The sequence below is a fragment of the Natrix helvetica genome (genome assembly GCF_964273705.1).
Source record: "Natrix helvetica genome assembly, chromosome: 5".
In the NCBI taxonomy this organism is placed as follows: domain Eukaryota; kingdom Metazoa; phylum Chordata; class Lepidosauria; order Squamata; family Natricidae; genus Natrix; species Natrix helvetica.
In genome coordinates this window covers 52,636,726-52,651,532 of record NC_138551.1, presented here as the reverse complement: position 1 = coordinate 52,651,532, position 14,807 = coordinate 52,636,726, and the positions used below count along the sequence as shown (strand labels likewise).

The 14,807-nt window shown below is 40.5% G+C and overlaps 1 protein-coding gene across 2 annotated transcripts in view; it reads right to left on the bottom strand.

The window, feature by feature from the left end:
* Positions 1-14,807, bottom strand: part of NEURL1 (neuralized E3 ubiquitin protein ligase 1) — a 139,452-nt gene that overhangs the window by 58,223 nt on the left and 66,422 nt on the right. For both annotated transcript variants that reach the window (XM_081955652.1, XM_081955653.1), the window contains exon 2: positions 399-640. In XM_081955652.1, the coding sequence (XP_081811778.1) occupies positions 399-640 (242 nt within the window). The remainder of the gene's footprint in view (positions 1-398; positions 641-14,807) is intronic.

Here is a 14,807-nt window from a genome sequence, read left to right as displayed (position 1 = left end):
TTGATACAATCTTGATGCTGGATCAGAATTGATAGTACAATTTGCTAAAACTGAAAATTTTCTCAAGATAATAATAATTTTTAGAGGAACATTTGCTATCTGAAGAGAATGTTGAATTTCTGAATGCTCCATCTTTTTTCTTAGAAAGAGAAGAAAAACAAAATATTTTTCCAGGTCTCATGGACAACTTCAGAGGGATGGGCACCATAACAGAGAAGGGACAGCTTCTTGCTAAATTGAGAGAACTCAGAATATACCAACTTCACCAATCAAATTGCTTCTGCAAAATACGGAATCTCCTTCAGTATGGAAACATATGAGACAATACTGCAAAGGCTGGCATATCAAGCCAATGTTTGTGTTACAAATACAGAAAGTGGAAAGAAGCACCAACTCACCTTAAGTCTAATTTGCTCATAGATGACTATTGGCCTGTTGCTGAAGGTGATGGCATTGCAGAAACTTGCCTGTCGCTTGACCACCTTCTGAGTGGTATCCATGATAATCTGTGACCCCTTGGTGCGAGGATGGAAAAGCAGTGGGCTGACAGAGAGAGTGCCACACTGTGAAATGGGTAAACAGTGCTTTTGCTTGTGGTGGCATCGATGTGAAGAAGCAGGAAAGGGCCCACCAATGGAATCTGAGACAAAAATAAGGAGAGAGAGAGAGAGCTGATCTTTAAATAAAACAAAAAGTGTTTTACAGATATGGAGAAACAAAACATATCTAGCCCTCCTCTCCAACACTCAAAAGAAAATAGGCAAATAGAGATTTTATTTGAAGAAAGTCAAGCTATTGGTACCACAATACTATTATCTATTATTACTATTACTATTATTTCACTATTGGTGAAAAACATTAACTGAAATCATTGCTTAGCTATGAGACTTATTGCAGTATAACATAAAGTACAATATAAACAACATAAATAGCCACAATATAACTATACATGTTTAAGCCAAGGGACTATATGGTATTCAAAACACTTTTTGTAGATTGCAAAATGTTCTTTGGTGACAATTGTTTAATATCAGTAATTCAGAATAAATTTTGTAAAATAAATTCTAGATGAAACTACATATAGAAGGGAAAGAACAAGTGTACTGCATTTTCTGTATTTACTGTATTTGTCAGCAATTAGTTTCAGATTTTAATTAAATCTAGAAATTGATAGAAAATATATAACAGTACATAGTAAAAATACAAAGTAAATTGATGAGGTTACCTAGCTGGGTAGTGAAACATCTTCAGGTTTACAACCAAGCTCAAAGAGCACCAAGTTCAATGAATGGATAGCATTTATGGTTTGCCATGAAAACCTGGAAATAACACTAGGATAACCAAATACAATATGACATACAGGCAGTCCCTGGATTAAGAGCATTCAATTTATGGACAACTCATACTTACAAATGGGCTGCCTATTACTTAAAATGTCAGACAGTTGAATGTCAGTGTGATCTGACTCAAAATGGTAAACAGTATTCTCTTTCCTTGAACCAACACGTCTGCTGAACCTATGCAATGTTTTCATGATGTGATGCATGTGTTTTTTAATATATAGCCTATTTTCAGTAGTTTTCAGTGGTTCATAAAAAAACATTGCACATTGATCTGAATTCTGCACACAGTAATAAATTTTAGGTCGGGGACTAAATACAGGAAATACCATGGCAAATCAATTTGAAAGTAAATAGTATTGAACACTGATACTTAATATTGTTTCCCTTTCCTGTCCAGTAGTGTTGTGCAGATGAATAGAGATACGCTAAACCTTCAATTTTCATTAGTGTAGAATGCTCGCTGAGTGTAAACAGAAATTGACATTGGAAACACCACCCATGTAAATGAGAATCTAGTTGTGAATATTTAATGATCATTGTTTATTTTCGTGGTCTACAAATCAATGTAAATGTTGTTTGCTTCCTTCAATAGGCCTCTCAAGTAGTGCAGATTTTTTTAAAAAATCACTCTGTTGCTAAATATAAACTAACAGTTAATCTTTTGGAAGAAAGAAAGAAAAAATGCTGGTCATAGTATTTTGGGATCTAGTTCTGGAATATTTTTTAAAGTGCCAGTGTTCTCTTCTAGTTTAATTACATTATAATGGAAAGCTTATCTCGGGCATATTTTCTATGCAGATTGCTGTAACTTGGAAGCTAGCCTATTAAATTTCAACAAGATTATAAATCAGAATTTGGTTCAGAGATAGAAAAGATGGAGGAAGCCAGGAACAATAGGAAGATAGGGAATGATAAAGAACCTTAATAAGAATTCATATAGAAATACATGGCAATGGTGCAGTATATTAAATTCAAGAACAGCTAGGAATTCTACTGGCGACAGTGTATACCAAAAAAGAAATAATGAGGTCTTTCGGAAATTACATTGAATGCTGTATAATTTGTTAAGGAACAAAAATAAATAATACATTTATTGGTCTCAATTATTCTGATCCACTCATTAGTTCATAGCATGGTCCTTAACATGCTATTCAAAGATGAAGCAGAGTCCTGAACCAGGAAAAATATGTGCATGGTTCTAATGATCTATTCATGAACAAAAATACCACAATGGGAATTACATTGATAAGTTAAAAAAAAACTGGGATCTTGAATTTCTCAGAAGAATAGGAAAGCAAAAGGGCAAATGTTTATATTTCTGAGAAAATGAACTCTTCCAGAAATTATTTCAATGTAAAATAATCTAACTTGAGATAAAGAAGTAACAAACAAGTCCCAAATGATAGAAGAGAACCAATAAAGTTTTAAAGAGCAAGAAAACTTTCTTGCAAGGTTATTTATTTTCTATTTTAATGTATGTTCTAAGTTTCAATAAATCTTTTTTTATCGCCCAAATCAAGGAGACAAAAAGGAACACACATTCTGGCAAAACTATTTTAAGGGAAGGGGAACTAATATTTGGAATACTCCTCAAAATATTGTGTCAAGCAATAAATAAATATAATACATCAGAGTGCTAGAAACTTTGAACTGACCATTAGAACACGACAGGGAAAGCTCTGTTAAGGGATACAGACCTGTACAGAACCTACATATTTATATATTTTACTATGTTTACGGTAGTTTAAAATAATAATGAAGAAAGATTACTAAGAGCAAAATTTTCTTAACTGATATTTGCATTCTGCTAAAAAAAATGAAGGACTAATTTCAGTGATAAGCTAAGAAGCATTTTGAGAGGAGACCTTGTTTCATTCAGAGCTTCTGGTGCCAGAATAAATGGTATTTTGTGGCTACAATGCTGTTTCAGGGAGAAACAGTGAAAGAGAATGTTTGGTTTATGTTTTCTTCTAGGCTAAGAACATAGCTGAGGGTGAAGGTGTTTAGAGCTCTCCAGACCCTTTCATTTTTTTCATTCAAAACAACTAGTGTTGCTAAAAGTACATCTCCTAGATTAAATGCTTCACCTGCCATATCAAATTTTCCTTCTGAGGCTACAACCCTTTTTTTTATCTTGGACAGAAAAATTAGAAAAATTATATAGTCTTCTGGATTTTCTTCACTGTCCAAGGAGATTGCTCAAAAATAGATACTTAATAGGGTGTGTTCTAGGTTTAACTGCAGAATGAAAAATTATTTTTATTTATTTATTTGTATTTCATCTTTATTAGTTTTAGAACTAATTCAAGGCAGCAAACTTATCCAATGCACCTTCCTGCTACTATTTTCCCCACAATATCCTGGTGAGGTGAATTCGGCTGAGATAGAATAACTGGCCCAAAGTCATCCAGTTGACTTCCATAGCTAAGGCAGCACTTGAATTCAGGGTCCCCTGGTTTATAACCTGGTGCCATAACCACTATACCAAATTAGCTCTCTATTTTAAAATACCATATTTTTCACACTATAAGATGCTCCGGACCATAAGACGCACCTAGCTTTTGGGGAGGAAAACAAGAAAAAAAAATCTGCCTCCGTCTCCTAGCAATTTGCCTCCTTGCAGCAAATAGTAAACAACCTAGTCAGCTTCAGCACAGCCTGATTTAGCATGAGCAGCTGATTGGCGGTTGGATCGGCCTCCTGGAATACCACCAATCAGCTGTTGCAGGCTGCAGGGATCGCCACCGCCCATCGCCACCATCACTGCCTATTACCACCTCTACCTATTGCCGCCTCCACATGACCCATTTTCAGCCTCCAATGCCTCATTTTCGGCCTCCGCACAGAGGCGGCGGAGGCAGCAGCAATCTCCACAGCCTGGAAAAGCTGATCAGTGGTATTCCGGGAGACCGATACAACCGCCAATCAGCTGCTCATGCGAAATCATCCGGTGCTTAAGCTGACCAGGCTGTTTGCTGCAAGGAAGCAAATCGCTAGGAGGCAGAGGCCGAAGGGTGGGAGCCGGTGGTGGGCAGGGCTTCCACAACATTCGCTCTATAAGACGCACAGACATTTCCACCCAGTTTGGGGAGAGGGAAGTGTGTCTTATAGACCAAAAATACGGTAATTATAATAACTATTTATTTATAATTTTTATATATGACCCTCTAACAAAATTATCTATTATTAAAGTGGATCTTTTTAACTGAAGACTAAGAATTCATGCAATATTTGGACAGAAGAGGAGAATGACTGGCCCAAGGCTACCCAGTTGGTCTTCACAGCTAAAGTGGGACTAGAACTCACAGTCTCCTAGTTTTTCATCTGGTGCCTTAACCACTAAACAAAACTGGGCCTCTTTATGGTGGGTGTTCTGATTTTTGGATCCAGAAAACATGTCCAACCTTTCCAATATTCTTTTTGCAAAATCAGTTTTTAAAAACTGACAAGTTAAAATGGAGTCATTTTGAAAACAATTTAGTTTATACACAGAGATTAATATAATTATAGTGCCATTAGCTAGCATAATTATTTAATTCATGAATTCCTAAACAGAGAGATGACATTTAAAGGCAAGCAAACCTATGCCCAAAAATGGTGAAAGCAAGAGTGTTTTACAACAATATGCCAAGATACAAGATGAGCTAACCATGCCTTTCCCTATTTTGGTTTATTCTTGGTTTTGCTCTTACTTTTTTTATGCTTTGTATTAAACCCAGCGCTACTGATTCGCTCGTACTTACTTGTGCCCTCGCGCAAGCGCCACATTTCTGCGCATGCGCAGAAGTGTCCAGGCGGGTGGGTGGAGCCTCCCACCGCCACCACTACCTGTTCAGCCAATCTGGGCTGAATCGGGAGCAACCCACCTCTGCTTTCTATATATTGCTTGCCCCCAAAGAAAATGGCAAGAGAAATATGTATGTATGAATTAGCATTCTCTTCAGGTAATTAAGAAGCAGGGTTATTTTTACCATTCTCTTCTTAGATTAATCTAAAGGAGTACCAACATAACTTGTCTTGGCGAGATAAAGAACATTACTTTCATTTTTAAACTCATTTCTCCTGATTTTGGCAAAGCAGATAGTAGGTTAGGAACCAGTAATACATTTGAATAAATGTAGATTGTAGAATTAGAATGTTTCTACATTTATTATTTATTAATTTTTCTAATATTATTAGAATAAATTAGCAAAAGTTTATGATTTCGAATTTACCAATATCAGCAGAAAAAGAGTATCCCAATCACATGCACAGTACCTTAAATTATCCTGTTAAAATGAATGACGCCTGATATAACAAGGAATGGAATTTTGTTAAGAAGTGCTAAAACTTCTATTCAATTCTGAAATTAAATACAAATACAATTGAGGTCTTCTGTTTTGTACCAAACTGTGGTTAATGGATCTTCAAGTTCTGCTTTTAAAAAAACAATACCACAGCATAAAATTTATCCTGCTTGAGAAAGGGTCGATTAGTGAATAAAGAATTAGAATTCCTGTTATGTGTCAGTAAAGCTTAAAAGTAAGCACTTTGATGTAGTGGCTAAGGCACCAGGCTAGAAATGGGAAGACCCTGAGTTCTGCCTTAGGCACATAGCCAGCTGGCTGACCTTGGGCCAGTTACTTTCTCTCGGCCTTAGGTAGAAAGCAATGACAAACCACTTCTGAAAGATCTTGTCAATAAAACTGCAGTCTTGTCCAGGCAGTCGCCAGGAGTTATAAGCTGTCTTGAAAGCACCAAAATAAAATAAAATAAAATAAAGACACAAGAAATCAAGCATTTTGTAAGTAAAGCTATCAACAGGATAGAAGCCTTTTGCAGCATTTCCAAAATAAGTATGCATTTTGAATAAAAACAAATGAGTAGGATTTGCCTGATTATTTCTGAAAGAAAAGCAAAAAACCCACAAGATGAGATCCCAAAAAATAATGCTAACTAGGGTAGATAGTGTAAGATACACAACTTTTCAAACAACGTACAGGTTTGGTTTCTCTGGAATTGCTGTATAAGCCTTTATTTGAATTTGCAAAAGGGGCACGCCCAACAGCATGGTTTGTTTCCTGAAAACAAAACCCAACCACAACAAACACTGAAATAATTCATATGACAGTTTTCACAACAAATATCATATGGACTTGCAACAGGGAAGGGAAGCTCTGTGTGTGTGTGTGTGTGTGTGTCTGTGTGTGTATTATAGTATATGTGGAGAACATTTTGACTAACATGCCTTTACTTCTTTTCAATATGGCATACTTAGTGTCACAAACTGTTGAATCTAAATTTTACAAAACAGACAATCTGACTGGGTTTTGTCTCTTTCTTCAGCTTATAGATAGCATTCAGCCTTTCCAATCCTGATGTTTTCAAGATTTTGGACTACCACTCCCACTGTCTGCAAATTGTTGAAGTTATACAGGTAATCTTTGACTTATGACCACAACTGAGCCCAACATTTTGGTTGCTAGGTGAGACAGTTGTTAAGTGAGTTTTGCCCCATTTCTCACCATAGTTGTTAAGGAAATCACTGCAGTTTCTGTTTATAACATGGTTGTTAAATGAATCTGGCTTCTCCATTGACTGCTGTTAGAAGGTCACAAAAGGTGGTTATATGACCCCCGGACACTGCAACCGTCATAAATGAGTCAGTTGGCCAGCTGCTGAATTTTGATCATGTGACCATTGGGGTGCTGCAATGGTCATAACTATGAAAAATGGTCATAAGTCACATTTTTCAGTGCCATTGTAACTTTGATCACTAAACAAACTGTTATAAATCCAGGACTACCTGTAATTCATACATGTGTAGTGAATCTCATTAGGGATATTTGTAGTAGAGCAAATTCATCTGGTAGAAAAGGAAGAGAAGTGGTGAGATTGTGTATTTCTCTGGGTTCATCTGATGTAGATTTATAAGGGCAGAGATATCGTTAGAAGCATCAATTTCAGATGGCAGACAGAGGCAGGAAAATGCTCCATTCAGCTTTTGCCCCCAACTAGCCTGCTGTCATTCCTTTAGAAGTGTTGAAATCAAATTAAATTCAACCAGTACCAACTTTTCAATTATTTCCACAATTTATAGGCACAGGAAAACAACTTGCAAAACATATTTTCCCCATAAAATATGTTACCGGTATGAATGTTTGTCAGTTCGTCTCTTTTGTCAAGAAAGTGAAGGATAAACTCAGGGATAGTGGCAGGTTTTTCTTTCATATATAGATTGTGAGAGGATAGTTTAATTATTATGCTGGAGTATCAGACCAGTTTGGAGAAAATGAAGAATCATTTCTTGGGCTGATAAAAAGGCTAAGTGCAGTTCTTTTTAAAAATGGGAAGAAACTGTTGCTAGAAAACTGAAAGCATATGAGCTTGTCTAGTTTTGGTGAAAATGCTATTGTGCCTTTTTTTTCAGTTTCTATGGGTGTATTTGGGGAAAAGGAAGAAGTGTTGAATGGCAATTTTAAAAATTACCCTAAATGTTAGATTGGAAGCAGACTATTCTTTAACACATCTGTCAGATAAGCTCCAAAGTACGGATGTAATATTGATTAATCTTACTTGAAAACATAATGCTGTTCAACTCAAGGGAACATCAGAATTTTTTAATTAGGCAAGTTCATTATATCATTATATCATGATAGATTATAGATGGACCCTAGTAGCATAGTGGTTAAAGTGCAGTATTGTAGGCAAACTCTACCCACAACCTGGAGTTTGATTCTGGTGGGACTTAACCTTCCAAGGTTGGTAAAAGGAGGATCCAGATTGTTGAGGGCAATATAAAAATAATGCTTACGTTGTAAGCTGCCCAGACAGTGCTGGAAAGCACAATGGGACAGTATATAAGCCTAAATGCTACTTCTATATTAGTGTGTGTGTGTGTGTGTGAGAGAGAGAGAGAGAGAGAGAGAGACAGACAGACAGACAGACAGACAGACAGACAGACAGACAATGGATTAATCCAGTTGAGGCATGAATTAGTTTTTATAAAAGTAAACAAACAGCACTCCTTTAGAGACTGTAACGCCTGAGCATCAATTCTTGTATTGGTTATTTACCTAGAATTATAACCTATTGCACTAGCTTTTCCCCTCAACTTTATGGAAAGTGTAACCCTAAGATTGTGTTTTCACATATGCATTTCAAGTTTTCACTGTTAATTTCAATAAAGTGTTGTCTTAGCCTATCCTTGTTCCTATTTTGGGTGTTTGAAAGCCAAATTATTATGGAAATAGTATTGCTGAATATGAATATAAACAACTAGTTATACATCTGAGACTAATAGAATTAAATAGGACATTTCCCATTTAAATTGAGAAATGTGAATATGCTTTGATACAGTTAGTGTACAAAATGAAAATATAATAAAATACATATGCTTCAAATCAGTTTTGGATCATCCAATATAATAGGTGCTGAAATAACATTGTCTCCCTTTAGTAACGCTTCAATATTTTTTCACTTATCTTTTGCACCTTTTTTCTTATCACTCCCACGCTATTTAAAATTCCATTTTAAAAAATGTGCAATACCCATATAAAAGTCAGTGAGCTTCTCAAACATATTTATGTACATTATTTGGGACTAACTGGTGTATGAGCAGGCAGGGCTCTTCATATATTATTCAGTTTTATCTTTCATTAAAATATTACTCATTTACTACTATAAATTCCCTTTCTCCATTATAAAAATGGAAAAAAACTTGAAGCTGATATGGTGAGTATTATCTTTTATAATTCAATATCCATGTATATTTTTGGTTGTGGATTATCTGAGGATAGCATATAAGTATGTAACAAATGAAGAAAGTAAGGGACTTTTGTGGTTTTCTTGTCATATAACTATATAATTAGAAAAGAGATCCAGCTATTTAATCTGCTTTTTTTATACTAACTTGTTCTGAGAAATCTGTGTTACAAAAATTTATTCTCTAAAAAGCTATCCACACAAAAATAGTCTTAAAGGAAGTGTATCACATAACTGAAAGACAGCCTTTTTTTTTCTAATGTTCAAGAAGAAATGATGTTTTTCTTGTGGGTAGAATACAGAACTGATACTATTGAAACTTTTGTGCCCTTCTATTTATGCTGTTTTCACTATCATTATATTGAACTCCTTGCATACAGTATTTTATTATGGACATCTGCTGTCTTGCACAATAACTGGTTGCCAATTACTATAAACGGTATAATAGAATTTCAGCATGCTTTGCTCCAAGAATGAATGCTAGTTTTTAGGGTAGTCAGTCTATGTTATTCTTATTATCTGCACTTGCTATTATATCTGATATCATAATAAAAATAATAATCCCCTTTTACATCTGACAAAAAAGTCATTCTTCTTAAAAACATTTGAGGTCATTTTTACTTCTTCCTCCAGCTGGTTAGGTTTTATGTATAGTTTTGCTTTTATTAGTATGAGAGATACTTATAAAGGAGCTGGCATCTTTAGGCAGCCTTTGTAAAGGCTGAAATCACCTGGCTATGTTCATTTTAGAAGAGTATATAATTGCTGTGCTATATCAGACCAAAGATATAGGTACTTCAATATTCTTGATCTCAAGGTAACTAATCGTGATCTGGAGCCACCACTGAAATAATATTGAACAATTAATTTCCTTTTTGTTTTTCCTAATCCTCTTTAAAACTGCTCAGGTTGGTTTCTTTGCTGTATCTTCCAGAAACAGATTTTAATCGAATTTGGAAATGGTTTAAGAAGTCCTGTCTTAGGGGAGGAGCCAACGTCACAACAATATGGATGTGCGGTCTCGATGCTCCGAGACCGCAGCTGATACTTTTGCTGCTGGGTGGTCCAATCGGACCTAAACCATCCCGCAGAGACGGTGAACAGGAAGACTATGTCTTGCTGATCTCAGGGACATTGCAAAGTCCTTGATGGATCCAAGAGAGGTTCTTCAAGCTGGTGACAAAAAAATCCAGCCATTAGACTGATGAAGTTGGGGTGGCTCCAAAATGGAAGGATACGGAAAGAGAAAGTGTTTCCAGCTGATGAGGAATTTTTGCCGTTTTAAAAGAGACTGTCTATAAAAAAATTAAAGTTAATTTAAATTTGAGAACAGAAGAAATAAGCAGTGGAATTAAGCTTTGAATGGTTTTGGACAGTGGGTTATCTTGCTTTTTAAATGCTATGCTATGCTATTCATTGGCCAGAATAGCGAAGAGGTCCACCACCGGTCGTCCAAACCTCTGACAGACGCTCTGAAACAGCTCCTGGGAGAGGTTCCATTCTCTGTTGTCCACCGTCTCTTGACTCAACCAGTCGGCCTGATGGTTGTCGACCCCAGTGATGTGCTCCGCCCAGATTGACCGCAGGTGCCTCTCTGCCCAGGTGCCCAGTGCCATCGTATCAGCATGTAGTGCCTTGGAACGTGTGCCACCCTGCCGATTGATGTGTGCCTTGGCTGCCACATTGTCAGTGAGAACCAGGATGTGACAACCCTTGACGGAGGCTCGAAAGTGTCGAAAAGCCAGATGGATCATCCTGAGCTCCAACCAGTTGATGTTGTGTCGGAGCTCCTGCCAAGACCACTGACCCTGTGCCAACTGAAACTCCAGGGTTGCCCCCCAGCCAAACAGACTGGTGTCTGTGGCGAGGACGAGGTGCTCCTGGTCCCTGAAGTCGCACCCCTGGAGCAATGCTGGGGACAGCCACCACTTGAGAGAGATCAGTACCTGGGGGGGTGGCCTCGACCCTGGCCAGTGAGCTGCTGGTGTTGGCTCTCTGGAACAGTAGGAGTCACCACTGCAAAGTCCTGGCATGCAGTCTTGCCATGGCACTACCTCGATACAGGATATGAGTTTCCCCAACAAGCTGGAGAGAAGGGCTATGGGAACATAACTGTCCCTGCGGACCTGCCAAACTGGACCTACGATCCGGGGAGAGAAAAACCTTTCCTGAATGGGAATCTATAACCACCCCCAAGTGGAGGATTCTAGTGGACAGGGAAAGAGAACTCTTTTCAAAGTTAACAGAAAGTGTCTATAACTTGTGAAAGGGCCGCCCTCACCTGGTCTGGGGATGCCCCCAGGATGAGGACGTCATCCAGGTAGCAGTGTAACCTAATGGGAAACCCCCTCAAGTATGCCGCCACTACCGCCAGCACCTTGGTGAAAGACCTGGGTGCAGAAGACAACGCAACTGGCAGGGCCCTATGTTGGTAATGGCACCCTAGGACGGAGAACTGGAGGAAATGCCTGTGATCCGTGAGAATGGGGATATGGAGATAAGCCTCCATAAGATCTATAGAAGTCATGTAATTCCCTTCCCGAATATCTGCCAGAATGGACTTAAGGGAGGCTATCTTGAATTTGCAGTAAACCAAATACTGGTTCAGCAGCTTCAAGTCAAGGATAGCTCTCCAACCCCCCAAAGACTTGGGTACAAGAAACAGATTTGAATAGAACTACAGACCCACCTGGTCCATCGGGACCAGGTCCACTGCAGCGATGTCAAGCAGATGTTTAATAGCCTGATGCATCAACCTGCGTTTTTCTATGCGTTGGGCCAGGGGAAACGAACGGAAGAAATTAAGAGGAATGGAAAGGAACTCTAAACGAAGGCCATGGATGACCGTACTGAGTACCCAGGCATCTGTTGAAGTTTCCACCTAGGCCTCAGAGAAGAGAGCCAAGCAACCACCAATGGGTGGGGTCAGGACCAACCTATTTGCCCTGGTGGTAAGGGCGACCACCTCCCCCTCGAAAGGGATGCTTACTCTGTTGTTGAAACCGAGGCTTGTCCTTATTGTAACAGCACTCGGGCTGCCTCTCTGACCTGGGGGAAGAGTACCTACTCTGCTGAGCTTCCTGTTCCTGAGGCCGGTATGAGGGCTTGCAGTAGAACAGAGTAGACTTTTGCTCTGCCTTCTTTGCCGAGGTGGGTAGGACTTTTTTCTTGTTCTTGTCTTCCATGAGGAGCAGGTCAAGAGCAGCTCCGAACAGGGAGTCCCCTGTGTAGTCAGCTGCCACCAGCTGCCACTTTGACTTGTTGTCCACTTGCCAACTCTGGAGCCAAAGAAGGCGCCGAGAGGTGACGGAGGGCGCCATAGCCCTGGAAGCGAACTTCATGGCATTCAATATGGCATCCGCCAAAAACTGAGCCACTGCCACTGACTTGTTCAGGTCCTGGTGCAGCCGCACATCTTCCGGGGAATGCGCTCCTGGATCTTCTCCATCCACAAGATCGCTGTGCGATTGAAGAACGAAGCTGATGCTGCAGCCTTGATGGCCCAGGCCGCAGATTGGAATGTCTTCTTGAGCATCATCTCCGCCTTTCTGTCATCCGTCTTCAGGTTGCCAGCCACATCCTTTACCACCAGAGAAGCAGGAGACGCCAACGCGATCACAGGTAGGTCCACAGCAAGGCTTGGGAAAAATCTGGCTCAATGTTATAAAACCACCTATCATTACTGCCAGGGTTAGGGAAAGGCTTCTCCCATTGTTTCTTCACCATTTCCAGGAAGAGGCGAGGAGCAGGAATCTCCTCTTTAGCAGCCTTGGGCTCAGAGAAAACCGGCTCTCGAGGCTTCTTTGCTGCCGACCCCACTGTAGCTCCTTCCTTAGCCCCATCCTTGGCTGCTTCCTTACTCCCCTCCCCCTCGTCTACCTGTGCAGTGGCACGCACCTTGCACAGAAGAGATCGGAATACATTTGGGGGGGAGGCCAGTAAAGGCTGGAGGTTCTGGTTTATCATCATCATCATCATCCTCAGACAGGTCAGGATCCCTCTGGGCCTTCTCCCCTGATACTGAACCTTCACTAACCAGGGAAGAGGAGACGGGGCGGCTCATTGGAGCAGAGAGAGGGTGTGCCTGAGAGAAGCTAGTCCTAGGGGCCTTGCTTTGATCTGCTAACTGGGCCTTAGCTGCCTGCTGCTGGATGCCTGCCGCAATGCCAGAGGAGATAGCCCTTTCATTAAGACTCTGCAACCCCTGGGAAGATCATCCACATCCAAGGAATCCCAGCAGGAATTCCCAGGATCCTGAGATGCCTCAGCCTGGGGAGCCAGAATAGGACTAGGTAAGGCCTGATCCCCTATGGGATCCTCATGAATACAGGAATCCTCCAGATCCATTTCCTGCTTCTCCAGGGAAAGGGGTGGTGATGGGGAAACCTCCCCAAAGAACCTTCCTGGGGAATCTGGAGAGCCTGGGCGGGCAGGATGAGACTCACCCCCCAAGGGGGATCTAGAGCAAGGGGGAGAAGTACTGAGCCTACCCTGTTGAGCCTTCAACTTCTCTGCTCTAGAGAAGGTTTTGGAAATGGATTTATGCCTCCTGAATTCATCCCTCTGAGTGGCACGTGAGGTACGAGAAGCAGCAGCCACCTTTTGAGCCTTGGCAGAGGCAGTAGGCTGCTGCCTGGAAGATGGGCCCTCCCTAGGGGAACATGGGGGGGGGGGTGAAGGGGACCTTCCTGCCTCCTCCACCATCTTAGCTACATGGGATAGTACTCACCCTTCTTGCGAAGCCTCCAAATCTCCCTCTTCAGCTGCACAGGAAATGAAGAGAACAAGCCAGGGCAAAGAGAAGGCTGCTTCCTCCCCATCCAGGCAGCCCCTATGTCAACACCGAGTATGGTGTGTATCAGGGGCTGCCGCCAAGGCTTGCCTCGTCTCCGGATGCCCACGCGGCTTCCCACAGCTCCACAGCTCCAAAAACCTCCCAAAAACTCTTCATGCCATTTCCAGTGCTCCGGAGCCGCCACGGCTTGAATCCAACTGCCGAAGACTTTAGCCAGCGTAACTGAGCGACAGGAAGCTGTTGGGCTGGAAATCCTGAACCCGCAAGCCTCCCGATTGCCCAGACGCCATGTTCTCAGTGGAGTCCAAAATGGCCATCGCAATGCCGCTCAAGCCTTCCCAGCCTCCAGCAATTCAAATCAACCTCCCTGGTGGCTAGGAAGGAAACCACACAGAGGTACTTACTGGCCCTAGCAGGGAGATGTTTTCCAGAGGCTGCAGAGACAAGGAGGGTCCAGTAGAGATAAAATTTGTAGGAGAAAAATTAAATAGGTCTCATTTTTTGGCCGGACTAAGATGAAACTGGAAGGAAAAGGTAGAGCACAGAGGCATGGCTTCAGCTTCATCCCAGTCTCATGGCCAATTGGCCGTGTTAATACCATCCACTGGAGCCTCCTATCCCTCGCTCCGGAAAACTATACATAACCCCTAATCATGCATTTTATGAGTTCTGCCAGATCTTCTTTAAATGGTTGGGTGAAACATTACAGAATGGGTTTTGTTTTGTTGCCCTTTTGGAGTTTGGAAGGCAGATAAAACAGAAGTTTTAAATTTTGTATTTAATTGAAATCTTCCTCTAAAAAGAGGTGTCATGGGTCTCAACCCTTTTTGAAAAGCAAGAGTTGTCCATGACTTGTTATACACATCTTCTTAAAACAAATAAGAAAAGTTGACAGAAATCAAACTTCTTGTAAATTAGCGGCTTTA